This window comes from Sceloporus occidentalis, unplaced genomic scaffold (genome assembly GCF_023333645.1).
Source record: "Sceloporus occidentalis isolate IW3139 unplaced genomic scaffold, rSceOcc1.0.p SCAF_2, whole genome shotgun sequence".
Lineage (NCBI taxonomy): Eukaryota > Metazoa > Chordata > Lepidosauria > Squamata > Phrynosomatidae > Sceloporus > Sceloporus occidentalis.
The window spans coordinates 122731628-122759571 of record NW_028316982.1 but is presented as its reverse complement, the minus strand read 5'-3'; the positions used below and the strand labels follow the sequence as shown (position 1 = coordinate 122759571).

The 27944-nt window shown below is 41.4% G+C and overlaps 1 protein-coding gene across 2 annotated transcripts in view; it reads right to left on the bottom strand.

The window, feature by feature from the left end:
- Nucleotides 1-27944, bottom strand: part of MYOZ1 (myozenin 1) — a 51653-nt gene that overhangs the window by 13786 nt on the left and 9923 nt on the right. For both annotated transcript variants that reach the window (XM_089510805.1, XM_089510804.1), the window contains one exon: nt 22391-22572. In XM_089510805.1, the coding sequence (XP_089366931.1) occupies nt 22391-22570 (180 nt within the window). In that variant the 5' untranslated portion in view covers nt 22571-22572. The remainder of the gene's footprint in view (nt 1-22390; nt 22573-27944) is intronic.

Below are 27944 nucleotides of genomic sequence, written 5' to 3'. Positions count from 1 at the left end.
AAGGCTTAAAATAAAACTGGAGAAAACCCAAACACTCAGTCTATGTACATTAAAATAAGTATACCACAGGCCACAAGGCAATGGTAATAGTCTGTGTGGTGTAAACTGCTATTGTCATACTTCAGTAGGGAATCACAATGTAAGCATGGCAGATGGCAGACACGTGCATTGGCCAGATTTAATGCCAGGCTACCTTATGTGTTTTGGTAATGTTCAGATGCACAAAACATAGTACAAGGAAAATCCCTTATATATGTACCAGTCTTGGAAATGGTTATTCTGAGGTTCGGGGTCCCATGTGTCTGAAAAAGTCCAGATTCAGCAAAGATAGGAAATATGCAAAACAAACAAAAAAAAAACTGCCTCCAAAATCTAATGTGCCTTAGTCAAACCCTATAAACCTTGGACTAATCTGGGAAGGGAATCACATCAGTTAAATGATATCTAAGAGGAACCTCTTCCTAATAGAGAGCTCTCACAAGCAACCTTGGAGAATTTTTAAAAACCAGAAATAGCATCAGGACAATCTGATCAGCGGAGTGTTATTCCATGTTGTTCTGTGCCTTCAAGTTGTTTCCAGCCTTTGGCGACCCTAAGAAAAAAATATATATCGTGGTTTTCTTGACCAGATTTATTTGAAAGAGGTTTGCTATTGCCTTCCTCTGAGGCGGATGCCCAAGGTCACCATATGGTTTCTATGGCAGGGGGGATTTGAACCCTCATCTCCTAGAGTCCTAGCCCAGCACTCAAACACTTGTTCTTGTTCTTTGGATGTCCCATTACTTAGAAGCAACACAGCTACCTGCACGAGCTTTTGTAGACTTGAGCATGCTTCCTTAGATGCACCACCAAACCACCAAATGCATTTCAGAAAGTAGGCTCAAGTCTATGAAAGCTCATGCTACCAACTCTGTCTTTCAATTAGTTTCAAAGTTGCTGCAAGATCCTTTTGTATGCTGATTTTCCAGACTAACTCAGCTATGTCTTTGAGTGCAAATAATGTAACAATTAATCAGGTTCAAGTTTTTAAAAATGTAATTACAGAACTGTACCCAAATAATCCGGGCTTGCCCACCACTGTTTGCATCAGTATCTAAAGGAAAACTGGTAAAATTACATGTTGTTTTGAAGGGTTAAGCACTTTGCCTGCCTGCTACATGTAGCAACGAGAAGCTTTCCGGGCTGTAAACAGGCTTCCAATGCCAGCTGTTCAGTCAGCTAAATATAGGGAAGAAGTAGTGAAAAACCCACCAGGCTGAGTGTAGAATTATCTAACGCTCCACTCAATGTATTCAGCGGCAGTCGCCAGGGCTTCGCAGCAGGTCATCCAATCTGCAGTCTGGGCACCGAGCCACCAGCAAACTAAACTGACTGAGCTCTAGGGAATCTCCCTCTCTAAACCCACCCCTGTCCTTTGCCTCTGTAAATTTCTAATTTTAAAAAGGAGGATGAATTTCCCTTGAATGCTAAGAAATTCATGAGGCTGAAGAAAAGCCATGTAAAAAGGGCTTCATCTCCAATGCTTTGAGCTATATGTGGTGGCTGCTGGGGCTTTGTATGCTCTGACATTAAGCAGGGAACCACAGAGTGGCACAAATGTAAACTGAATTCAGGGTTGGTGTCTGATTTGGGAGGCAAGGCATTTTGAAGGGAAAATGTGTGCTGCTGGTGCCAACACCTGCAGATGGGCATAGTCCACCACTACGACCTACATGACATTTCTCTAGTTTAAATAGACTGCAGAGATAGAGGACAACCAGTCCCAGCAACCTTCTAGTCTGTTCTATCACACATACCTGCTTCCTCATCTGCTAGGATGAGGTCCCTGCCTACAGCAGTTCCATAGCAATGCACTTGCAAATGTGCCAGTCATCATGTGCCTGAACCTGTGTTTACCCAGGACCAAAAGAATTAGCACAAGCATCCAGCTTCTACAAGTGACAGTACACTACAGCTACACTACCTTGAAATGCTGTGTTGGTTATATTCACAAAACAGCTTGCAAATGCTACATAGGCATTGCCTTATAGATTGGTGGGATTTAGCGTGACTTCTAGTTCACCACATTCAGTGAAATATTTTCAGTATATTTCCACTGTTACATACAACCTGGGACAGAACCATCTTCCACTTTAGTCTGGGATTATTGTCTTCAGAAGATGGGAAAATAGGATTGACCATGGGATATGAGTGGATTAGGGCAAGCAAGAGGAAACAGTTCTGCCTGGCACTGATCTAGTTTAGGCTTCCCACTTGTATCAGTATTTTTATTAAAGCTCAGGCACAAAATGCATACCAGACTCCTGATTTACAATTGTGTAGTCAGGATGTAGTCAGGATGCCACCACCAAACACTGGTAAAACACACAGTTTCAGTTAGGATTGCCAGACCAGAAGCGTCCCAAAATGTGAAATCTAGATGTCGCCCCTGGTGGTTTCACTGGCAGTGGCTCCTCATGGTGGGTTGTTGTGTGCCTGCAAATTGTTTCTGACTCATAGTGACCCTATCATTGGGTTTTCTTGGCTAAATTTGTTTTGGGGGATGGCATTGCCTTCCTCTGAGAGCATGCCTAAGGTGGGTTTCCATGGCTGGTGATCCAAACCTTGGTCTTCCAGGGTCCTAGTCCAGCCCTCAAACCACTGCACCATGCTGGCTCATGATGAGAAAGCTCAATATTTCCATGTGCGGATCCCTTCCTTCTTCTGAGCCTTTGTGAGAGCTGCAATTTGAGAAATTTTGAGAATGGGGAGGGAAGAGGGAGAAAGGTAGGAGACTCCCTAGAAAGTCTGTAATGACTGTTCCAAAACAACTTACAAAATTCAGAGCCAAGCACAAACAATAAAAAGTACATGCATACATTCCAAGACAATGTTCTTGCCCTGAGACCTGAAGAATAGGAGTTAAGGTCTGTGATCTAGGAATCCTAAGTCCAAACATTCTTTCAGGATAGGAGCTATGACCTCAGCTTATGGGCTATCCATGGAGAAAATCATGATGCTTGGTAAATGGAAATCCAGAGCATATGTGGGATACATAAGTCCTGGTTTGAATGTCATGTAAGACTTCTCTGCTCAGTTACAGAGATATAGTGGTCAAATATATCAAGTGGAGGATTGTGAGAGAAAGGACACAAGGGATACATCATGGAAAGAGGACATCTGTGGCAAATGGTAAACATTGTGGGATGGAAATTTGAGACATCTAGGTTGTGGACACAGGCCATTGGACTCTGCTGTGGTGGGATAGAATGTGTGGGATGTGCTGCTGGTGCACGGGGCACATCAGGAGCAGGACTGTCAGACAGTAAGCATTGCAGGAGATATTGGTGCCCAGCAGGCAGGATCAGGATGTCAGGCTTATTATAGCAGCAGAGGTGTGCTGGGGTCACAATGGCTATCCATGGGTCATGGACTGGGACATTTGCCTTTGCTGGTTTGACACACAGTTTGTGAAACTCAGGGCTCAGACTCTGTAACTCTTGGATATGGGGGGGAGAGAGAGATTATTTTTGCTTGTTGGTTGCAGCTAAAGAGATTGATGGAAAGCAGGCCTGCCTTCTGCCGATCTTCTGCCAAGCTTCATCAACTGCAACCAACAAGCAGAAAAAAACTCCTCCTTCCCTGCCAAAAGCAGCCCACCTTTTTTGGCAGCAGCATGAGTTTCGGATCCAGGACAGCATTCACCAAGTGTCCAGTAAGCATTGGTAATGTACTAGAGTCCTGTTATGGGACTTGGAGGTCTGGTTACCCAGGCAGGGGCGGACACCTTTCCGGCTCTCCCTGGCAACATGCGTTGACACTGGGCCTAGGTGGATCATTGATCTGTCATCCCAGTAGTCCAGCATTGGGCCTGAGTGGGGGTCATAGATCAATATGTGGGTTGCCAACCCTGTTTTTAGCTGTAATCAAGAACATTGTGGCCTATTTTTCTCCAGCTATGTTGTTTGTATGGCTATTGGGACCATTGCACCTCACCCTTGGCCAAGTAAATGGGCTGTAAAACTCACTGTGCAAACCGCTTTGCTGGTTAGAGTGGGAGCAATGGCAGTGGCCCTCTTCCTCCTCTGTTGTCAGTGTCTTTTCCTCGCAGTGCTGCATGTCAACTGTACTGCCTGGGATCTCTCAAGCTTCCTCCAAATAACTTGAACCTTATTAGATGGGAATCTCTCATCCTTTTCCTGTCCTTGTCCCATCCTTCCTGCGCAGTCATGGGAAGGACTTTCAACTGTTGTTGTGCTTATCTGGACACTGTCCCATCTGGAAACTGTGATGGACCGCAGTTGCATGAAAGGCTTTCAGATAATGTTGCACTTATCACATTGTCTGGTCACTGAAGTGCAATTGTCCTGCCATTTTGTATTAACAGGGGTTCTTGTTAATACAATTTCATTTCAATGACAGGATAAGTGTGGCGTTTCTGAAACACTTTCACGTGATTGGGAGAAAGACAGGAGAAAGACGGGAGACCAATCCGCTTTGCTCCCAACCCCATCCCATCCCTGGTCTGATAATCTCCATTGGCTTTTGCACCCTGGCCAGAGGAAACTGTTGTAGGCTTCACTCTGGTCAGGTGAGGGGCTATTTAAGCAGCTGCTTGCTTGCCTGCATCCTCCTTTGAGCAGTGTCCCACCTGCCCACCTTCTTTCCTTGCTTATTGGCAGGAACTGTTTTTTCTAGGGATTGGCTTGGGACACAGGGGGTGCTTGTATACGTTGTTTCTGGTGGTTTATTTTGTCACAACTGCAGAGGGGCAGTGGCATGGATCCTGAATCTGGGACACCATTCACCAGTGTCCAGTAGGCATTAGTAACATGAGGGAGTCCTCTTATGGGACTCGGTGAGTGTGGTATAGAAAGGGGTGGCCCAAGTGGGGGTGGAGGGCTTTCCAGCACTCCCCAATGACAGCCACCACACTGGCCTAGGTGGATCCTTGATCTGTCATCCCAGTGGTCCAGCACCAGGAAGGAGTAGGGGTGACTGATCAACATGTGGGTTGGTCGATGCCTGGATCCAGAGCTATACATTCTGGCCAAGCCTGTTTTCAGCTGTAATCAATAAAGTTGTGGCCTATTTTTCTTCAGCTATGTTGTTTGTATAGTTATTGGGAGCATTGTACCTTGCCCTTGGCCAAGTAAATGAATACTTATTAAATGCAGGCAGTCAATAGCAGTTGCTGGTGGAAATACAAGTGAGATGCATTCTTTGCCTGAGCCCATTAGCATCCAGCTGATCACTGTGCAGAGTGCTGGCTAAAGGCCTTGGGTCTGATCCGGCAGGGCTCTTCTTTTGTTCAAAAATTTAAACATGGTGGCAGTCAGGAGCTGGGAATTTCTTTTCAGTGCTGGGACCAAATTTTTGGGCCATGTTGCAGTATCAAAGGGGGATTAACACAGAGTGGGGCCAAAGAATAGTGGGCAGAGCAGGATGCAATTCTTACCTCTTCTGGACATTTTCTCATGAAGCATACAAAACCCAGCTCAGGTTTATGTGTGTCCACTCAAGGATAGGTCCCAGTACAAAAGCTGCAAAGCAGAGCTCATTTCCATGCAACAGCTTCTCAGCCTGCAAAGCAGAGGTTAGTTTTATATGCAACAGCTTTTTAGCCTGCAAACTAGAGCACTTCCTTGCAGTGACATCCTAGTCTTTGAATACCTTATATCGTAAAACTTAAAACAACAGAAGAAACGTGCGGGCAGACAAGGAAACATATTCCCATAGGCCATACCCAGAGGTTCTCTACCCCTAGCATATAAGCTCATTGTTGTTACAGGTTCTGATAAATTACACAGATGTCTCCTTAGGTTATAAGTGGGACAAAACCAGACTGCAGCAACAAATCTGAAATACAAATGGTTTGAGATATTTTGGAGGCAGAAGATAAGGATAGCTTCATCTCTACTATCATGATGGTAAAAATAGAGGAGCACATTACATCTTTTCTTCCTCAAATATGCTGCCTGATGTGTACCGCCACAATCTGTCTGATAATGTGGATGATCTGATCTGGAAACTCAGAAGAAGGTAGAGAAAAATCTAGTCAACCTTGCCAGAATTAAACGAGTAGCAGCATGTTCCTATGTATGTCTGTTGAGAAGTAAGTTGCATTGAGTTTATACTCCTATGGCATGTAGATGGAGCAACCGAGACATGCTCCAGCAAAGTTCACTTTATGCCTGTGATTTCAGAGGGAACTGTCCTGGCTTTGTCTCCAGCCGCTGACCTATAAGATATTTAAAAGCATAGGTTCTTCATTTGAAGATGTTTAGTCTTTATATGCTAGGTCATCATTTCCACCTTTTAGCAAGATGGCTAATGGTGTCAACTGGAAGGTTTGTTTGTAAACTATAGTTTAGTAGCGTTATCAGGAATGCTGTCCATGCTACTACAGTGCTACTACAGAAAAAAACCTTTCTGGTTGCCACCACCATACTTTAATCTTAGAGGATGACGAATCCAACATAATTAGGCATCTTGACTAATTTTTATTCAATTTTAATTTCATTTCATTTAAATTAAATTAAACCAAAATTTAAAAGCATCTGAGGAAGTAGACCGAAGTCTACGAAAGCTCATGCTACCAACTTCTTTCTTTCAGTTAGTTTCAAAGGTGCTACAAGATCTCTCTACAAAATTAAATCAGCTGAGGAAGGGAGACTATACCCCCTGTTAATGAATTAAAAAGTGAGCCTATGGTGGGAAAAAGTGGCTAAAACCCTTTTGGATTCCAGCCACTAGAACAGACCCATCGAATCAATTGATGCATGGTGGGTCAATATGTTGATAAATCCAGTTGATTCAATGGCTCTGTTCTAGTTAAGACTAACAATTGGATTTAGGCCAGTACCTCCATCTGAACATGAAGCCTTGTGGGACTTTAGTCTTTTAAAAACCTATTTTATTATTTCAAAAAATAATGAGTTACAGAGGATTTATGTCCTTCTGGAGGTGCAACTAGATCAGGAGATTTCAAAACAGAATAATTTATTGATTAATCAGGAGTTTTAGAAAAATATAACTGTGTAAAAAAATCAGCAACTACCTCATTAATGGCTTTAACTTTTTCACTTTTTACATTTTTAATGGCGATGATTCATTTTTTAACCTTTGTTTTTCTTAAAAGATGAGCTAACATCTTAGAATTGCTTTGGTCATGTTCATATGTGGTTATTTGCAGTAATTGTGACACTTTGAAGACAAGGATTAATAAAAGTCATCTTTCCGTGCAATTAAAATGTCTGCTCCCCCAGTCACCACCATTAACCACATTGCAAAAATGACAGTGAATGGAAAGAGAATTAATTTCTCTGTATTATCACATTATTGAGTTATAGTAAAATCTGTATATTGTTATTGTTATTAGTATTACTGTTAATATTATAATTGTTTTTAACTCTGTTGTGATCCCTCCTTGATCCATCAGGAGAGGCAGGAAGATATAAATAAAAACTATCCATCTACATTTCCCCCTAGTACTCAGAGTAAAAAAAATTAAAATGTATATAGAAGAAAGTTCATATCACTAAAAGCACTAAAGCATTTTAAAACAATACCTATTTTAAAAACAACCACCAAAGACAATTGTTGTTGGGGTTGTGTGCCTACAAGTCATTTCCAACATGGCAACCCTAAGGCAATCCTATCATGGGGTTTTCTTGGCAAGGTTTGCTCAGAGGAAGTTTGCCATTGCAACTCAGGAGAGTGTAACTTGCCCAGGGCCACCAGTGGGTTTCCATGACCAAGCCGTGATTCAAACCCTGGTCTCCCAGTGTCCTAACCATATAGTCCTAGGCAATGCAGGACATTATTAAATGCCCTTTCTCCATGAACTCTCAGTTCTCTAAGGCCTGTTGAAATAAAAAAGACTGCCTACTGCTGGAAGGATAAGAGGGTCCCAGTCTAACCTCACTATGAAAGGAGTCCCAGAGCCTGGGTGAAGCCACTGTCCTTTCCCATGTTCCCATCAGTTGTTATTGTTGTTGTGTGCCTACAAGTCATTTCCGACTTATGGCAACCCTAAGGTGAACCTATCATGGCAGGATTTTTTCAGATGAAGTTTGCCATTGCCTTCCCCTGAGACTGAGAGCATACTTGCCATGGTCACCCAGAGGGTTTTGTGGCCAAGCTGGGAATCGAACCTTGGTCTCCAGGAGTCATAGACTATCAATCAAACAACTGTGCCCTGGTGGCTCTCATCTCACCAGATGTACCTGATATTGTTGTTAATTGTGATCAAGCTGATTTCAGTTTATGCTGGCCCTGTGAATGAGAGACCTCCAAGTCACCCTGTCATCAACAGACTTGCTCAGCTCTTGCAGTCTCAGGACTGTGGCTTTCTTGACTGAGTCTCTCCAGCTGTAATGCGGTCTTCCTCCTTTCCTACTGCCTTGCAAAGCATTATTGTCTTTTCTAATGGACCATGGTCTCTCATGATATGGCCAAAATACGACAGTCTCAGTTTACTCACCTTGGCTTCTTGGGTGAGTTCAGGCTTGATTTGTTCCAGGACACATTTATTTGTCTTTTTAGCAGTCCACAATATCTGTAGAACTCTTCTCCAGCACCACAAGAGTTTATTTTCTTCCTATGAACTTTTTTTTTGGTCCAACTTTCACAACCAAACACAGAAATGGAAAATATGATAGCATGGGTGATCCTAACTTTTCTGTTCAATTATATATCTTTACATTTCAGGATCTTGTCTAGTTCCATCATAGCTGTCCTTCCAAGTCCCTATCTACTGATTTCTTAAGCGCAATCTCCATTCTGATTAATAACTGAGCGAAGAGATGGAAAATCTTGAATTATTTCAGTGTCTTCATCATCTGCTTTAAACTTATATAAATAATATGTGGTCATTATTTTTTGTTTTCTTAATATTCATCTGTAAGCCTGCCATTACACTTTCTTCCTTGGTTTTCTTCAGTAATCGCTTGCTATTTTCTGCTTGTAGTATGGTGTCATCGTATTACATTGTTGATGTTCCTTCCTCCATGTTCATGCCTCCTTCTTCCAAGTCTAATCCTGCTTTATGTATGTAATATGTTCAGCATACTAGTTACACAGATAGGGTGATAAAATGCAGCCTTGCCTGACCCCCTTGCCAATATTCTGTCCTAACAGTAGTCTCTTGTCTTAAGTACAGGTTATTTATCAGGACAAACAAATGTTGTGGAACGCCTATTTCTTTAACAGTAATCCATAGTTTTTCATGATGTAAACAAAGTCTTTGCTATAATCTATGAAGCATGTTTGGTTTTCTTTTTAAAATTTTTGGTGCACATCATTATCCAAGGTATGTTTGCAATATTATTCCTCTTGCTTCTTCCTTTCCTGAACCCAGCTTAGACAGCTGACCTTTCCCACTCCATTTATCATAACATTCTTTCTTGTAGAATTTCAAGCATCAATTGTTTGCATGGGAAATTAATATAATGGTCCCATGGTTACTGCAATTCTTGTTGTCCCCTCTCTTCGGGATTGGAATGTGAATTGAGTGTTTCTAATCTGTCTCTGTACCTTGAAGCAGCTCTGTTGACATGCCATCTATTCCTGGGGATTTATTTCTCCCAAGTGCTCTAAATGTAGCTTCCACTTCACTTTCTAAAAATGGAGGCTCATCTTCATATAGTTCTTACTTGAATTAATCTGTCATCCTTTCATCTCTTTTATATAGTTCTTCTGTGTATTGTTTCCATCATTTCTTTATTTCTACTTGGTGATGTAATGTTGGTCACAGAACATTTCCACTCTTGGTTGCAATTTCTCTTTGAATTGTTGGATCATGTGGAAGGGGTCACTTGTTCTTCCTTTTTTGTTGTTACAATTTATTTCTCTGTTCATAATTGCTTGAAACGTTTCATTATGTCATCCATTGAGGCTTCTCCTTCTTTTTGGCCACAGATAGTGTTTTTGCATTCTTTCTGACAATGTCCCTGGCTTCAGTTCAGAGTTCTTCTGGTTCCTGGTCAATTAGGCTTGATAGTGCAAATATATTTTTTCACATTATTTTTAAATTATATAGGGATGTTCTTCAGGGTATATTTTGGCATGATGGTTGGTTTAGTGTTCTTCTTTAGCTATACTCTAGTTTTTTATATTAGTAGTTCATGGTCTGCATCAGGGTTGGCATCACGTGGTGCAGTAACTCATGGTGTCACCCCCCCCCCCCAAATTGACCTCCTCTCATACCACATCATACAGAATCCTTAGTAATGTTTTTTGTACTAATGCTACTCATAAATCATAATTCCCATATATCACAGAATAAAATTGTGACACAAATAACTAGCAAAATTAAAATTATACCTTTAAATTGCAATATCATAAACACAGTCTAAATGTATTAACATGTACATTGTTTCTCATAGTTAAAGTGAACATTTGGTTAGATGTGATGCTTTAAAAGAACAATTTTTGGAAAAGTTGTAAAAATTTAAAATTTAATTTTAAAAAATTAATTTTAACTTTTTAAAATTGAGGCCTCTCCTTTGTCTTCCAGCTGAGTCTCACTCCACTCATACCATCTCTTCAACAGTTTAAAGGGATGCAGGTGAACTCCACAGCCCATTTCTACCAAAAGGCAGATGTTTAAGAAGCAATGGTATTAGCTCTCCTTGGGTGTCACCTGGTGTGGCCTGTACCCCGCACATCCACCCTAGTGATGCCCTTGCTAGGGATAGCTACACCTGTGGGCCTCAAAAAAGCTGGGCTTTCTCTGGTAAGAAAAAAAAGACAAAAGCATCACTGGAAAACAAATCCAGATGCACACAAGTATGTTACTATATACTTGATGCTTTCTGACTAAGTTCTGGGAACATATCCAGTTCTGCACACCAAAACCCCTCCAAAGTAATGCTTTCAGATTGCATTTGAAGAGCTTGATTTGTCCACAAATCAATAAGATCTTTCTTCAGTTCTTCATCGTCTGATATTTTCTCCAATTGTTGGAGTATGGATTTCATTCTTCTGAAATTTTCAGTTCTCCAGGAGCAAAATATCCTTCAAATGAGTCTGACAGCATTTCCAAATGAGTCACAATTTCTTCACACACATTAGGAGTTATAGATCCAGCATCATCAACCATCTCTTCTAGTGAAGAAAAAGTTGAGAGACTGCCTCTTTTCATCCTTCAACACCAAAGATGTAAATTTTCTTTGAAGGCATTCAACTTTACACAACCCTTTTCCTTGAAGATAAACACTCAGATCATTTACACAGGTGCCCTGTCAGTGAACACACAACCAATGAGTTTGATATCTAAATCATGTTTGGGAAAGAGGTCTTTCAGTAGCTGCATGACATCCTTTGCAGTTGTGTTTCCTTTCAGATCTTTACAAAACTGGAAATCTACCATCCTTGACATATCTCACTAATGCAGATTACAACTGGAGAAACCAGTTGACTCATATTATAATATATTGCGATATTATCTGTGGTTAAGCCAAAATAAATCATTGGGTGGAAATGCTACTGGGACATGACGCAACCTATTAGGCTACTCTCTTATTGCCCGACAATGATTATAATTATGAAACAAGTCCATACTAAGTATGTGGCAGGCATGGTATACTCAGTCATCCTGTATCATAACTTTACTTCCTCTAATAATTATTATTCACACATGTCCTGCTTAAGTAATGAGATTTGTGATGAACACTGTGTCGCAGCACACTCAGTCAATGCCACAATTTACATGGGAGTGACTTCTGAATAAGTGAATAACACTTTAAGTTGATTGATTTCACTACCAATAAATGCACACCTCACTAGTGTGAATGAATGTGATTTGAATGAACCCATGGGGCTACCAGAATGTGGAAAAATGCACAAAAGAGTTTATGCCTCTCTCAACTAGGGCAGTGGCCTTGGGACAAACATTCCCTGCTATGCGCCTTAGTCTGTCATATTATATATGATGAAGCCAGTGGCAACAAGGGAGACATTGGATTGGCTAAACAAAGTGCCTATAAGCACAGGATTGGCTAAGTGAATTCAAGGGACAGAGGTTAGGCGATGGTTGAGCTGATTGGTCCTGAGCGGTGCAATACTCAATGAACTCTCACGATTGTGAATTTATGAGTGAGGTAGTATACAACTATTATGTTCGATGTTGTGTTATAATGATCTTAAAAGCAATACTCTGACAATCAGTTACTTACTTTATTTATATGTTAATTTTGTTGTTCTTTTGATTAAATAAATGAGACTACTATCTACACAATACAACCACTTAATACCACTTCTCAAGGCACACATTTTGTGGGCTGAGTGATGACTTATGACTCCTTACTCAAGAACATAAGCCACACTTTGTTTCACCCCCTGAAATCCCTTGGGGATGCAGGCACCCAGGTTGGGAATTCTTGCCCCAATGCAAGCTGTCTGGTGATGAGAAAGTTAAAATAATTTGTGTGGGTCCTGAATTACTGAAGTGGGGTTTGTTCTTTAGTTGCATCTTTACTGTTTCAAGCAACAAAACAGATGGTCTAAACTTAGGCCTGTTACAGACTGCCAAAATAAAGCTGCTTCGGGTCTCTTTGGAGGTATGCTATTTAAATGAAGCATGGGTCCTAAGAGTCCGGAGGTCGCACCAAAGCCACACTCCATTCCTAAGCACTGGAGTGCAGCTTTGGTGCCTCTTCCGGAGTCTTAGGACCCATGCATCATTTAAACAGCATACCTCCAAAGAGACCCGAAGCAGCTTTATTTTGGCAGTCTGTAACAGGCCTTAGAGTCTTCTTTCTCCTGCCAATGGTTATACTTGGGTTTCTTCTGATCAAAAGGAGGTTGATTAACATGCCTGAGTTCCTAGCAAAGTTCCTAACCCTAAACAAATAGGAGTAATTTTACATCTACAATGGAGACAGAGTCACATCTGATACCTCATATATTTTTCTATTTATCTGCGTAGCAATCTGTTTGATATATGCTTTCATTTTCAAATTTAAAAACAGCAAAAAATGGAGAGCATCCATGAAATCAATGGGGAGTGGAGCAGATCTTAAAATTAAAATTCTTGGAGCCTTTAGGCCTAAACGAGGAAGCAAACTATCTCTCACTCATATAAAAGTTTTTTTCAGAGTTTATAGTCTTAAACTCCTAAAAATTGCACAGAGTTGAAATGAGGAAGTTAACTATCTCACACTCTTCCAGAGTTTTCAGAGAATCCCACTAAACCTCCCTTTATTACTAGTTCCCCATGGTTACTAAAATCATTTCTCTTAAAATTAATCGTCTTTGGTTTCCTGTTTTCTGTTTATTCATTTGCAGTAATTATGTGTGCAATCATTTTATAATTTGTTTTAACAAGTCTACGTTAGTCTCTAATACCTTCTTCATTGTGAAGATCAAACCTGTAAAACATTCTCCAGTTTATAATGAATAGTTCTGCATCACCTCTTGTTGGGAAAAAGCGGGATTCCCTGGGCCTAAAATGACCAGAGAGAGGTGCTGGGGAGCTTTTAGGGGCATTTTGAGGCTATCTACTCTGGACTTCTGTATCCCTCATTAAGCCTAGTCTATTTCCAAAGATTCTCTTCCCTTTATTAGCAGATGGAGCTTATCTGTGCTCAGAAGACCAACATGCTTCTAGGAATACCTAGAACACTTATTGTACAGGTAGACTTCTACAATAACACCATTTTCATAAGCCAATCCAATACTGGTAGATGGTATATTGTGATGAGATAATAAGCAGCACATAAAGTGATGATCATCCCATGTTGTTTCTCCCCAACATTTTGTGTGTAGAAATAGACTACTGTAGGTCTGAAAATGTAGGCTCTACCTGCATGTGCCCAGTGATGGATCAATCTATTATAGTTCCAGCTGGATCCCAGAGAGACAAAAAATAAAAAGAGATAAGCTCTGACTAAAGTAGAAGCAAGTAAGCAATGGCTGTGATGAGTAAAATGTCTATCCAAAGCTGCTTCTCAATTGGGAATAGGTACTGTGCACCTGGTGCAGACATAAATTAGGAGCACTTCTGCAAATAAAATCTTTTTTTCTTTCTTATTTCTGTAGGTACTTTCTATGCCAGAAACATTTGAACACATGAAGCCACAGTAAACCCTAAATTACAAAGCTGCACATCTACTACATTGTATCTTAAAACCTTTAATTTTGACATGCTTTGGGTTTCCCTAAACTGGTATGAATTAACCCTAGCAAACTAGCTACAGCACACAATCAACCTTGTTTCCATTTGAGAAGTCAACTTGTCAGCAGCCTCACATTAAAATCTCAACAGTGGCAAATTTCCTGAGGCCTCAAGGCGCATGGGCTATCTTCAGTTCCAGCATTTCACTCTGTGCTTTAAGAGAAACAGGCAATGAAAAACGATCCACTTTGGGGAGATGGGACTGTCAGGCATTTCAAGGCCCTGACGTCACTGAGGAAGGCGGGGGACCTGCTAAGCTGAGAGGATGCCTTGAGCTCCTTTTGGTGTGTCCTACAAGGAATGATTGAGGCCACCATGTGTGTTTCTATTTCCACCTCCCTGATGAAGAGCTTCCCAAAATGCTTACTGTCTGTGTTATTAACAACATGTCTGGGGTTACAGCGACTCTCCTTAACTACTTCAGCACACTTGAAAAGCAAACTTTCATTTGTATCCAGGGATATTAATCCCTTTCTTGTGTGCAGTACAAAAGGCAATAATTATTCAGTTGTTATAGGACAGCACAGTGTCTTTTCACAAGAAGAGATGTCAAGAAATCACACTGTAGTTGCTAGGAAAATGCAGTCGCACCCTACTCTACAAATACTGTATGGGACAGAGGTTAGAATGCTGGACTAGGACTGAAGAAATCTCAGTTCAAATTCTCACTCAGCTGTAAAATTCACTGCAAGATCTTTGAGCCATCACTACTTCACACCCTGATGAACATCATAGGAGTGCTGTGAGGATAACAATGGCAGGGGGAACCATGCACACAGCCTTAAGCTCCTTGAGGGGAGGATGGGATACAGTTTAATGAAATAAATAAAATAACAAACGCGAAATTATTCACACATTATGGATACCTGATGGCCACATTTTGTGACATAACTGATGATAAATAATATTATCCCTTTCCATTTAAAATATCTCACAGCACCAATAGCACAGTAAACCTCACAGACAGGCCAAAATAAAGCTGCTTCGGGTCACTTTGGATGTATGCCATTTAAATGCTACATAGGTCCTAAGAGGCCAGAAGCCATGCCAAAGCCACTCTCCAGACCTAAGATGTATGTGTCATTTAAACAGCATACCTCCAAAGTGACACGAAGCAGCTGTATTTTGGCCTGTCTGTTAACAGGATTTATCAGTCTATAAGTGTGTAGAGGACTGCACTCCGAGGCCTTCATGGCCAGGAGTGGAGGACCACCTCTGCTTCTGAATGTTGATCTAAAAATAAATATTAGCACACCAATCTATGGATGGAAACCAGCAGTCGTATCTTCTGCCCTGTGTGCACTGCTAACAATGTCTGTGTGGTGCTGAGAGCATTGACTCTAGCCCTGGAGTAAGATCAAGCCACCCTCCTACTTTTACCATTTGACAACAGAGTTGCTGGCTTGGTTTTTGCTGAGCTGATAGTGGAGACCCTGCTGTTTGTTTGTTTTGATATCTTGACTTTCTTCTACTATGGAAACCAAAGCAACATACAGCACAAATTAAAACAAAACACTGCTCAGTCAATTTATAATACAAATAAATTTTAAACAACCAGTGGAAAATCCTGTTTAAATACTAATTTAGTTTTAAAATCATAGTAATGAAAATGAAAAAAGAAAAAGAAAGAAAATGAAATATCCATCCCTAGATTAATAATAATAATAATAATAATAATAATAATAATATTCTGCAACAAATAGTTAACAGCCAATGGCCTATTTAAACAAAAGTGGTCTTTGCCTGTCAGGTGTCCATACAGTTCCCCCTCTCCTGTCTTAACAGAGCTTGGAAATTTTACTTTCTTGACTTAAAATGTCTACAATGTCTAGCTGCATTTTGAAAAGGAAACCTGCCTAGACTCTGCTAACTTAGGAAACTGCTGGTTGTGCCCTGACTCTTCCATCTGAGTGACTCTTCAACTGTTTAGCTCTCTTGGCCACACAGCTTCCCATAGATTGCAAATACAGATTAAGTGCCCCCAGGAGAGCTGAAAGGGTTTATTGTGTGGCTTCTGATGCCTATAACATGTTTTTAGGATGAGCATAGATGATTGATGTTGACATGCTCATTCATTACTGTATGAGTGTAAAGGGACAGTTCTAACAGTAACCCACAAGGGAGTCAGAAATCTGAATTTTGCAGCTAGTCTGGAAAGGCTTGTTTCTCCTAGGAGAAGGCTGCACAAGAATGCAGGGGATGGTATCAGCCAGATATTGTTTGCATTACCTTTCTAATGCCTTAACATTTTTTAAGAGAATGGGGTTGCTTGATTTGATATACAACAACTTAGAATTATAGAATCATAGAGTTGGAAGAGACCGCAAGGGCCATCCAGTCCAACCCCCTGCCATGCAGGAAATCCAAATCAAAGCATCCCCGACAGATGGCCATCCAGCCTCCGTTTGAAGACCTCCAAGGAGGGAGGCTCCACTACACTCCGAGGAAGTGTGTTCCACTGTCGAACAGCCCTTACTGTCAGGAAATTCCTCCTAATGTTGAGGTGGAATCTCTTTTCCTGCAGCTTACATCCATTGTTCCAGGTCCTATTCTCTGGAGCAGTAGAAAACAAGCTTGCTCCCTCCTCAATATGACATCCCTTCAAATATTTAAACAGGGCTATCATATCACCTCTTAACCTTCTTTTCTCCAGGCCAAACATCCCCAGCTCCCTAAGTCGTTCCTCGTAGGGCATGGTTTCACCTTTCACCATTTTAGTTACTCTCCTTTGGATATGCTCCAGTTTCTCAATGTCTTTTTTGAATTGTGGTGCCCAGAACTGGACACAATATTCCAGGTGGGGCCTGACCAGAGCAGAATATAGTGGCACTGTTACTTCCCTTGATCTAGACACTATATTTCTATTGATTCAGCCTAAAATCGCATTGGCCTTGTTAGCTGCCGCATTGCACTGTTAACTCATACTTAACTTGTGGTCTACTTGGACTCCTAGATCTCTTTCACATGTTGTCTCCTTAAGCCAGGTGTCCCCCATCCTATATCTGTGCCTTTCATTTTTCCGTCCTAAGTGCAGTACCTTACATTTCTCCCTGTTGAAGTTCATTTTGTTAGCTGTGGCCCAGCTTTGTAGTCTATTCTGGTCATATTGAATTTTGATCCTGTCCTCTGGGGTATTAGCTATTCCTCCTAATTTGGTGTCATCTGCAAATTTGATAAGTATTCCCCCAATTTTTTCATCCAAGTCATTGATAAAGATGTTGAATAGCACTGGCCCCAGGACAGAGCCCTGTGGGACCCCACTGGTCACTTCTCTCCACGATGAAAAGGTGCCATTGTTGAGCACCCTTTGGGTTCGTCCGGTCAACCAATTACAAATCCATGTAACAGTTGCCTTGTCTAGCCCACATTTTACAAGCTTGTTTGCAAGAATGTCATGGGGAACTTTGTCAAAGGCTTTAGTGGAATCAAGATATATTATATCCACAGCATTTCCTTCATCTAACAAGCTGGTAACTTTATCAAAGAACGAGATAAGATTTGTCTGGCATGACTTGTTTCTCTGAAACCCATGTTGACTTTTTGTGATTATGGCATTGCCTTCCAAATGTCCACAGACTCTCTGTTTAATTATCTGCTCCAGAATCTTTCCTGGTATTGATGTCAGACCTTTTTGAAGATGGGGACAACGTTTGCCCTCCTCCAGTCTGCTGGCACTTCTCCTGTTCTCCAGGAGTTTTCAAAGATTATTGCCAATGGCTCCGATATTACATTTGCCAGTTCTTTTAATACTCTTGGATGTAGTTCATCTGGTCCTGGAGACTTAAATTCATTTACGTTAAACAAGTATTCCTGTACTATCTCTTTACTTATTTTGTGCTGAAATTCCCCTATTCTGTCCTCTGCTCCATTATCCTCAGGTTGAGCACCCTTTGCCTTTTCTGAGAAGACTGAGGCAAAAAAAGTGTTGAGTAATTCTGCCTTTTCTCTGTCTTCTGTTAGCATTTTGCCATCTTCTCCACACAGTGGCCCTACCATTTTCTTCTTCTTCCTTTTGCTGCGGACATATCCACAAAAGCCCTTTTTGTTTTCTTAACCTCTCTAGCAAGCCTGAGTTCATTCTGTGCTTTAGCTTTTCTGACCTTATCTCTACACATGCTAGCTATTTGTTTGAATTCCTCTCTGGTGATTTCCCCATTTTTCCATTTCTTATACATGTTCCGTTTAAAACTTATCTGAGTTGAAAGTTCCTTAGTCATCCATCCTGGGTTCTCCCCCCCCCCCCGTGATATATATATATATATATATATATATATATATATATATATATATGATAAAATTAATAAATGTTTTTTTATAATAGATTGATAAAATAAAATATTGGTTAGTTCTCCTTATAATAATATATCCATCCTGGGTTCTTGCGACACCTCCCATTTTTCTTTCTCACTGGAACTGTTTTAATTTATGCCTTCAGTATCTCCCTTCTGAGAAACTCCCATCCGGCTTAAACTCCCTTCTCTTTTAGTATTCCTGACCATGGGATCGCCCCCAGTATTTCTCTTACTGAAATCCACTCTCCTGAAGTCTAGAATGCGTGTCTGACTATGCCTGGCTTCTCCTTTCCACTGTATAACAAACTCCAGGAGAACATGGTCACTTCCACCTAAGGATCCCACCACTTGTACCCCATTAACCAAATCATCCTTGTTGGTTAGGATTAGATCTAAAATAGCTGACCCCCTTGTTGCCTCTTCCACCTTTTGGACCATGAAATTGTCTTCGAGGCAAGTGAGGAATTTCCTAGACCTTGAGGATTTGGCTGAGTTTGACTTCCAACAAATATCAGGGTAGTTGAAGTCACCCATCACAACTACATCTCTCCTTTCTAAGTGTGTGGTCATCTGTTCTAGAAAGGCATCATCCAATTCCTCCATCTGACTTGGGGGTCTGTAGTAGACTCCCACAATAACATCCTTGTTGTTTCCGTGCCCTTTAACTTTTATCCAGATGCTCTTCACCTGGCTTCCAGGATTGATGTCCTGGATCTCTTCACTGGTGTAAATGTCCCTGACATATAGGGCTATTCTTCCTTTCCTGTTTGGCCTGTTTCTCTTAAAAAAAGGTTATATCCCTCTATTTCTATATTCCAATCATGAGACTCATCCCAACAGGTTTCAGTGAGGCCAATTATATCATATTTGCTTTGTTGTACTAGGAGTTCGAGTTCATCTTGCTTATTTCCCATGCTCTGTGCATTAGTGTAGAGACATTTAAGACCATGTGTTCCCTTTACTTGCTGCTGCCTGTGCAAACATTTTTGCCTCCAACTGTTGGGTCCTTGCACTGTTTGCCTTGTTCCCTCTATGACAGTTTGACTATTTTCTCCAGCCTTTTTGCCTTCCAGAATACTGTTTCCCTCCCCTACATATCTCAATTTAAAGCCCTCCTGATCAAATTTTTGAGACTATTGGCAAAGACGTTTTTGCCAACTGGCGTGAGATGCAACCCATCCCTTGCCAGAAGTCCCTCCTCATGGAACCACAGCCCATGATCCAAGAATCCAAATCGCTCTTGGTGGCACCATCTGCATCCGCTATTTTCTTCTCTCTTCCTGGACCATGCCCTTCGACTGGGAGAAGAGATAAGATGACAACCTGTGCATCCATCTCTTTCAACTTCCTACACAAAGCCTCATAATCCCTTATGATATTCTGAAGGCTATGCCTTGCAGTATCATTGGTTCTCACATGAACCAAAAGAAAATGGTAATGGTCAGTAGGCTTGACAAGTCTTGTCAGCCTCTCTGTCACATTGTGGATCTTTGCCCTGGGGAGACAACACACCTCCCAAAACATCTTGTCAGGCCCACAAACCACTGGTTCAGTGCCTCTCAGCAAAGAGTCCCCGATGATCACCACACGCCTCCTCCGAGGCTGTTCCCTTTGGTGGAGCTCTCTGGGTCGCCGGCTCTGTCCCTGAGGTCTGTCTCTGCTGCTGTTCCTCATCATCCTTGATAGTAGAGAGAGATTGAAATCGATTCTGTAGCTGTAAGCTTACAGAATGTTCCCTGGTTTTCCTACTTCTGTGCGTGACATTCCTCCAACTATCTATTTCTGTTGTGTGTGAAGTGGCCTCCTCCTCCCCAGCAACTTCCTCTGTGTTTCCTGTCCAGGACCATCTGGTCCATTCTGGTCAGGAAAACCTCTTGATCCCTATGATGCTGAAGTGTAGCAACCTGGGCCTCCAGCTGCTATACTTTCTCTTCTAAGAGGGCTACCAACTTGCACTTGGGGCAGGTAAAGTTCCCCATATCCCTAGGCAAGAAGACAAACATCCCACAAGTGTTGCAGGTGACTGCAGCAGGGCCTTCAGTGTCCATACTGAGAAGTCTTAAGGAAGCTCTGAACAAAACTGTGGGTTTCCTCTGCTAAACACAAGTGTAAAGACCCCCTGATGGCTTGGCCTTTGTCCCCAAACTCTGTCCTTGAGTTCAATTCACTGACCTTATATTTATGGAGACTAGCTCCTTTCAGAGCAAGTCTCTGACTCACTTCCTCTGAGCAAAAGTACCCACAAGCCCCTTAAGGAAAAGGGAAAAGAGAATGTGGAAAATTAAAGGCCCCCCTCTAACCATGTTCCCAGGCCAGCTTCTCCTGTGTACTCCAAACCCTCCTTGACTATATAACAATTTTTAAAGATAAAAATAAACAATTTGTGCGCCGTTAGGCGCATGCCTCTCCCAGCACTTAAACAGAATTAGGCTTCTGGCCACTCCCACCAATGATCCACAGCAATATCCCAAGTTTCGAAAGGTCAGATCTCACCAAAGCACATGGAGAAAGAAAACCAGTTTTCCTCCTAGAAAGAGTGAGCATATAAATACTTGTATATGTTGACGTAAATATGAATCACAAAAATGTCACAAGCCTCCTGTGCTATCACCTCACAAGGAAAAAGCTCCAAATAGTAGCTGTCCTTGAAACTTCCAGCTTCTTGGAGAAATGAGTAAAACAATATTCTTACAAAAATACCCTCCAGCCCATCTCCTGTGAAGGAGATAGTACAGTTATTGCCTCATTCTTCAGTAGTAGTCCTTACCCCCACAAATTCATTCAGGATGAGCTAGGACAAGAAAACTCACAGTTAAGGACTACCCAAATGAGGTTGAGAACAGGAATCTAAATCCGGATTTACCATATTAGAGTTGCATCTATGGCTTATGACTACTCCATAAATAAACAAGCTGGAAGTTAAATATGCACACAAGTGAATACAGAATTACCAGAAATGCAGCCAGAGTTGGCTTTGAGCATCTTAGAGGGGGCACATTATTTTCCCATTTCTTGAATATTTGCACATCTTTGGCTCAGTAATCTCCCCATTCTTTGCCATGCAATTTTTATGATAACTTTTTGAGCTGAAGAATAGGAAAGTATTGAAAACATATCTACACAAACTTTGGCAAATAAAGTTTTTTCTGAATATATTCAACATGTGTTTTGTCTAGTCCTTCATTGAACGTTTAATCCTAGAGTGAGTTCAGAAGCCCAAGAAGGATGAGCAAGAAAGGGCTTGTAGTTTAATCAATATTCAGGGCTTAGGACAGTAGCTTTCTGAGTTTTGCCTAAATACTTAGCATTTTAAATGTCTGGAGATTCCTGCCAGAGGCACACATGCAACCCTGTTTTTCTTTATTCTTGTCAAACCAAATTACAATGGATTTCAGCCCGTTTATCATACAAACTAACATACACAATACCATCATTTGGCACACAGAATGGTCCCAGTGATCAATGTTGATGTACAAGTACTGAAAGCTGTGAGTAGCTCAGAAGAGTCAGCTATACTAATCAAATTCAATGTGTTTGATTAACCTCTGGGTTTTGTCACAGACATCAACATGGGAATGGAAGTTTCCTGGCTTTTCAGATCTCCATTTCTCTACAAGTGGACAGTGCAATGATGCAGCTTCCGTTCCTCAGCAAGAAAGATGTGCAGGCTGTAGGAGGAAGCCTATGTCTTGCCTCCTCTAAGGACAGACTAAAACTGGGAGGAAAAGTGCAGAAATTTGTTCTCCTTTTCAGTTGTACCCAACTTCTCCTTACAATGGTATCTAATCCTGGCTCTGTGCCCTAATCATTTTCTCTGTCTATATGGATATTCTTTCTAAGAGTAACATCACATAACTATTTATCCATCCCCCTGTTGCCAGTGGTCAGAATGGAAATGTGAAACCCACCATGCAGTCCATGTCTGTGTTTCTATACCTACCACAGAATTGTCAGTGAAAACATCTGGGTTGTTCTCATATATGAATTTCTCTACCCTCATCTGGCGGAGTTTAAACATCTTGGATCCTCTGTTGGTGAGGAGAGAGAGTTCTTCTAGCATCACATCCCTGGGGATGCTGATCTTCTTCCCCAGGTTCAGCTTGGACCCTTCTTGTGGCATGGCTGAAGATGAACAATAAGAATGATGTTATGACTATAGGAACCTATACTTCAGTTTCTTAATTTTTTAACACTAGTGCAATCAAAGCAGCTCAAGAAGCTCCACCTATAAAAGCAATGCTGATGGAATTTTCTTTCTCTGAAGCACAATTCTGTATCCTTTATCATTCTACCAGGGAGAATGGGAGGAAGAACTACAGTGTTTGGGAATGGGGGTTGGATTGACAAGAAACAATCTGTACATGCTACTGGGGAAGGACTTCTCTTCTTTCTGTGATTACAAATACCTCCAGAACAACAAGAGGCCTCAAGAGCGCAAGTTCTTTTGAGTAAATTACCTTAAATCAAGTTGATTTGAACAAATACTGTTTGTTATTGAATTTGCCAGTAGGGTAAGGTGGTATTGTATCAGATCTATTTAGCTCTGGAGGATAAACTTATTTACATCTCATCCAATTTCTGGTTGGTTTTGAGACTGAATCTACTTTGGTAATCCTAGTGGATGCTTGGTTGTCCTATACTACAGGACAGAGAGAGGACATGCAACCCTATTAGGTTTCCTTGACCTTTTGATAACCAACAAACATGACTTACAGAGTTACCTTGCCTAGAAGCACAGTAGGTCTTGTCCTTTCTGGAGGGCACTTCCAGAAGGTGGTGCTTGGGAACTATGGTTCCATCCTATGTCCTTTGATATGAGGTGCCTCAGGGTTCTATCTTGTCCTCTATGTTTTTTCAGCCCTAGATGAGATGACCTGAGAAATAATCTGGGGGTTTGGTCTGAAGTGTCACCAGTTAGTCATTGGATGATATGGTTCTACTATCTACCTCTCGTTTTCATCAACTAATCCCAGAGAAGGAATGGAAACACTGAACTGGCGTTTGGAAGCTTTTCTGTTTTAGATAGCATAAAGATGACACATAATACAAGTGAGATAGAAGTGTTCTTGGTTTGGAGTTCTATTGATATGGATGGAGGTATGCAACCTGTTTTGGATGGCAGGGACGTAGCCAAGGGGGGGGGGGTTCTTGGGGTCCGGACCCCCCTTCCATTAGAAAAATGAATGGTGTGTGCTGCTGCGCCGCCGCACCCAAGCCCCATTATAATGGTGGCACTTAGTCTGGACCCCCCTTCCTAAAATCCTAGCTACGTCCCTGTGGATGGGCTTGTACCTGCCCAGAGGAATCAGGTTTGGAGTTGTGGGTTCTTCTGGACCCATTGTTCACTGAGATATACAAGTGACACCAGTGGGTTGGAATGCATTTTAGCTACTTCAGCTGGCTCACAAACCATTGCTGGAGTCTAGAATCGGGTAACTCAAAAGGCTTCTTGCATCAATATGAACCTGAGCCCTGAGATTAGTTTTCAAGACCTTTTTCTTTGACTCATCATTAATAAAGATCTGATGAATCTTTGGTTGCAGTTCTGCAAAAGACAAATTCTCTTCCAGAATTCCACCAGAATTCCCCCCCAATTTTAAATAAATGGCAACATACTTTTATTTTGGTAAAAATGTCCATGACTTTCAAAAGGAATGTGATGACACAGCAGTTAAGAAGCTGACTCTGACAACCGCCAGGTCACTAGGTCAGAAGTTCGAGACCCAAGTACCGCATGAAGGAGTGAGCTCCCATCACTAGTCCCAGATTCTGCCAACCTAGCAGTTTGAAATCATGTAAAAAGTGCAAGTAGATAAATAGGTACCGTTTTGGTGAGACAGCAACAACATTCCATGAAGTCATGCTGGCCACATGACCCACAAAGCCATCTTTCACAGCACTGGCTCTATGGCATAGTAATGGAGATGAGCACTGCCCTCTACAATCGGACACAACCAGACAATCATGTCACAGGGGACACCTTTACCTTTTAGATGACTTCTATCTCTCATGTACACATTTTGTTATTGCTGATCTGCATTTATGTAACTGCAATTGTATTATTATTTTACTTTTCTTATTAAAAGTAAAAACAAAAAAAGATAGAAATTGCTTACCCAACCAAGCAATCAATCTGAATGCCACCATCATATCAAATCACCAATGGAGCCCCCTAAAAAGCTTCAGTTTTGCCCTATGGAAATCTCTAAAGATCCCACATTATGTATAAGAATTATGTCTAGGGGTTTGACCAGAAAAAAGACACAATATTATATCAAAAATAGTTTTTAAGGATCTTCCAGCACCTTTACACTTAGGGGAAAAGACAATAACAGATGACAAGCATTCAGTTTTAACTGGCCCTTCATCCACAAATGTACATTGCTTTCTCAGTTGTGCATGACTGGTGGCAATGCTTGGATGTGAGGCAGAGGGCAGGTGCAGCGAAGTGACTAAAGCACTATTAGAAGACAGGACAATGGGCAGAGTACACAAAGAGCTGCTAAAGCAGTGATACTGATACCAAACAAATAAGGCATGGGCCCAAAACATATGGGCCAAAAGGGCCACCATCGGGCCACATTGGTGGCATGGCCTTTACATGATGAATACTCCAAAAACTGGAAGCTGCGCGGAACCTGCCTCAACCTGGAAGAGCTGAGCCAAAAAGGAGCAGAAAATATCTGCTCCTTTATGGCAGCCAAGTTTAGGACCATGGCAGTGGCCTGGATCAGGACTGGGCACATGTGGTTGCTGTGGTCCTGGCGGAAACAGCAGCAACACAGTCCTGGTGGGGACCTTTTGGGCTGTCGGCTTCACTCACGGTTGTGGACTCAGAACAGTTGGAGTTGGGGGGGAGTACCAAAGCTTGGCAGTGTTGGGGGGAAAGAGAAAGGGGAGCACTAGATTCAGGGTATAAGAAGAAAAGGCACAACAAGAAGAGAGGAGGATAAATGGAGAAGAATAACCTGGTGGTGCAGTGGTTCAATGATGGTATTGCATCCACAAGGTTGTGAGTTTGATCCCAGACCACTCTAAGATCCACTCAGCCTTCCATCATTTTGTAGGTCAGTAAAATGAGTACCTGGCTTGTTGGGGTCAATTGGCTTGCCCATTGTAAACCACTTAGGGTTTACAGTTCACTGATAAGCGGTATAGAAATGTATTTCCTTTTGCTATTGCTAAAATTGAGATGGAGAGAAGCTGAGGGCTAGAGGGAAGGAGAATGGAGCAGGAGCAGGATTATGGAAACTACCTCCAGTCAGGCCCAAGGTGGTGGAGGAAGAGGAGGAGGTGTTGGCAGCTAGGAGGATATTCTACCTCAACTGGGAATACATCCAGGGAAGGGAAGTCCTTACAGTGGAAAAACTGAACTGTACAACATGCCATTGCTTTCAGTTAGCCCTGAGGCAACAACATTCATATTCATGACATTTATCAACTCTGTGCATCAAGTAGCTCTGTTAAATTTTCAGCACTTCCAAACTTTTCTTCCATTCACTCTGGTACATCACTCTTATATCCAGCAACACATCACCAACAATTGCAAACAGTTCTCTCTCAGTTGACTAAAACAAACAAACAAATAAACAATCATTTGGATTACATCAACAAAATAAGCAATGTTTTAGAGAAACAATAATGTTTGCAAGAGCATTGAAGTAGCCCTAAGACTAAAATTACTGTATGCTATCCTGTTGTCCTCAGTACATTGTCTTATGGGGTGGAGATTTTAACCAAGACCATGTCCACTCCAAGATTTGCAGGTAAAATTGTTTCTATCTACCCTAATTTAGATACTACATTTTTAAGATTAATGCAGCTAAGACATCACCCGTTGTAACTGTTGTTGGTTTTTTTAATTTGTGCAACCTGAGGATGTCGACAAACTAATTGGAGACCATCTGTGTGTGCCCTGGATCCTTGTGTATCCTTTCTCCTGAAATCGGCCAAAAGCTGGGCCTGAAATCAGTGCTTCTCAGAAGGATTGTTCACACTTTATATCCAACACAAATACAATCTCTCTCTCTCTCTCTCTCTCTCTCTCTCTCTCTCTCTCTGTGTGTGTGTGTGTGTGTGTATATATACATACAGACTTTTTAAATCTATACACTGCATTACTTACTCATGAGAGCCAATATGGTGTAGTGGTTTGAATGCTGAATTAGGACTCTGAGAGACTAGAGTCTGAATTTCTACTGAGCCATAGAAACCTACTGGATGGCCCTGGGAAAGTCACACCCTCTTAGCTTCAGAGGAAAGCAATTGTATACCGCCTCTGAACAAATGTTTCCAAGAAAACCCCATCTTAGGTTCGTCATAAGTCACAAACAACAGCACGCAACAACACAGTAGTTATTTATACATAAAATACAGTACAGTATGCAGATTGCTGATTTGTACACTTGTGCAGTTGTTCTGTGATGCTTGCACAGGACTGTCCTCTCGGCGGAAAAAAATACTAGTTCTACCTAAACGATTATAAATATAATAGTTTAATTGTGTGGATTTTTATGTTATTTTCACTGCTCACCAAAATCCATGTTATTAAATGCTGGAAATAAAATAAAACGATAAGAAGTGGGAGAAAGGTGGGATATAAATTAAATAGGAAAATTAAATACTGGAAATAAAAAATAAATGAAATATACCTTTGTTATGGTTTGGTCTGGGGATGCATAGTATGGTGCTGGGTCTTTTATTGGAAAGTGCTGTGATACATAATGCCACCCTTTAGGTCCAAATACAGAGATATTTGGGAGAAGGGACTTCTGGGGGTTGTCTGAATGGAGTGGCAGAGCCCCCCCCCCTATGTTTTCATTCATTTGAGGGATTTTTTAATGTGGTTTTCAAGTATGTATTTCCTAAAACCCACACAATTTGCTTATAAATGGGAAGAGATTTGGAAGCTTTGGAAGACTGGGTGGGCAAACTACAAAGCTGGGGGCCAGGGGCTAGATGCTTCCCACAGCCCCAACTCTGCTTGGGAATATGAATAGGCAACAGGTTCCATCATTTCCCTTTGCTTTTCTGCATGAAATCTCTAGGGAAATATTCTCGATTTCGGACTGAGGTGTCCACAATATGCTGATGACATGCAGCTCTTTTTCTAGGAGCATTGTGGAATTTCTTGAATGGTCACCTGGAGGCAGGTTTGGGATTGATTAGGGTGAACAAGCTGAAAATGCATTCAGAAAAGGTGGGATCAGGGCTACTAGGGGCAAAGAAACAAATTGATCTGGACAGAGATGGAGCTGGTGTTGGATGGGGTTGGTCTCATCATGAAAGATTACATTCATGGTAGTTTGTTTGCCCCATTCAGTGAACCTGGTCTAGAAAGCAGGCCAAAGGATTTCCAAAGCCACCAAAGGAGATACTGTAAAAAGTATTGCTTAATACTCCAAGCAATACTAATGTAGTATTTCATCCAAAGTGTTACTATTAATTTGCTACGCTGAAACAGTGATTTAAGGATGGTTTGTGGAAGTTGCCCA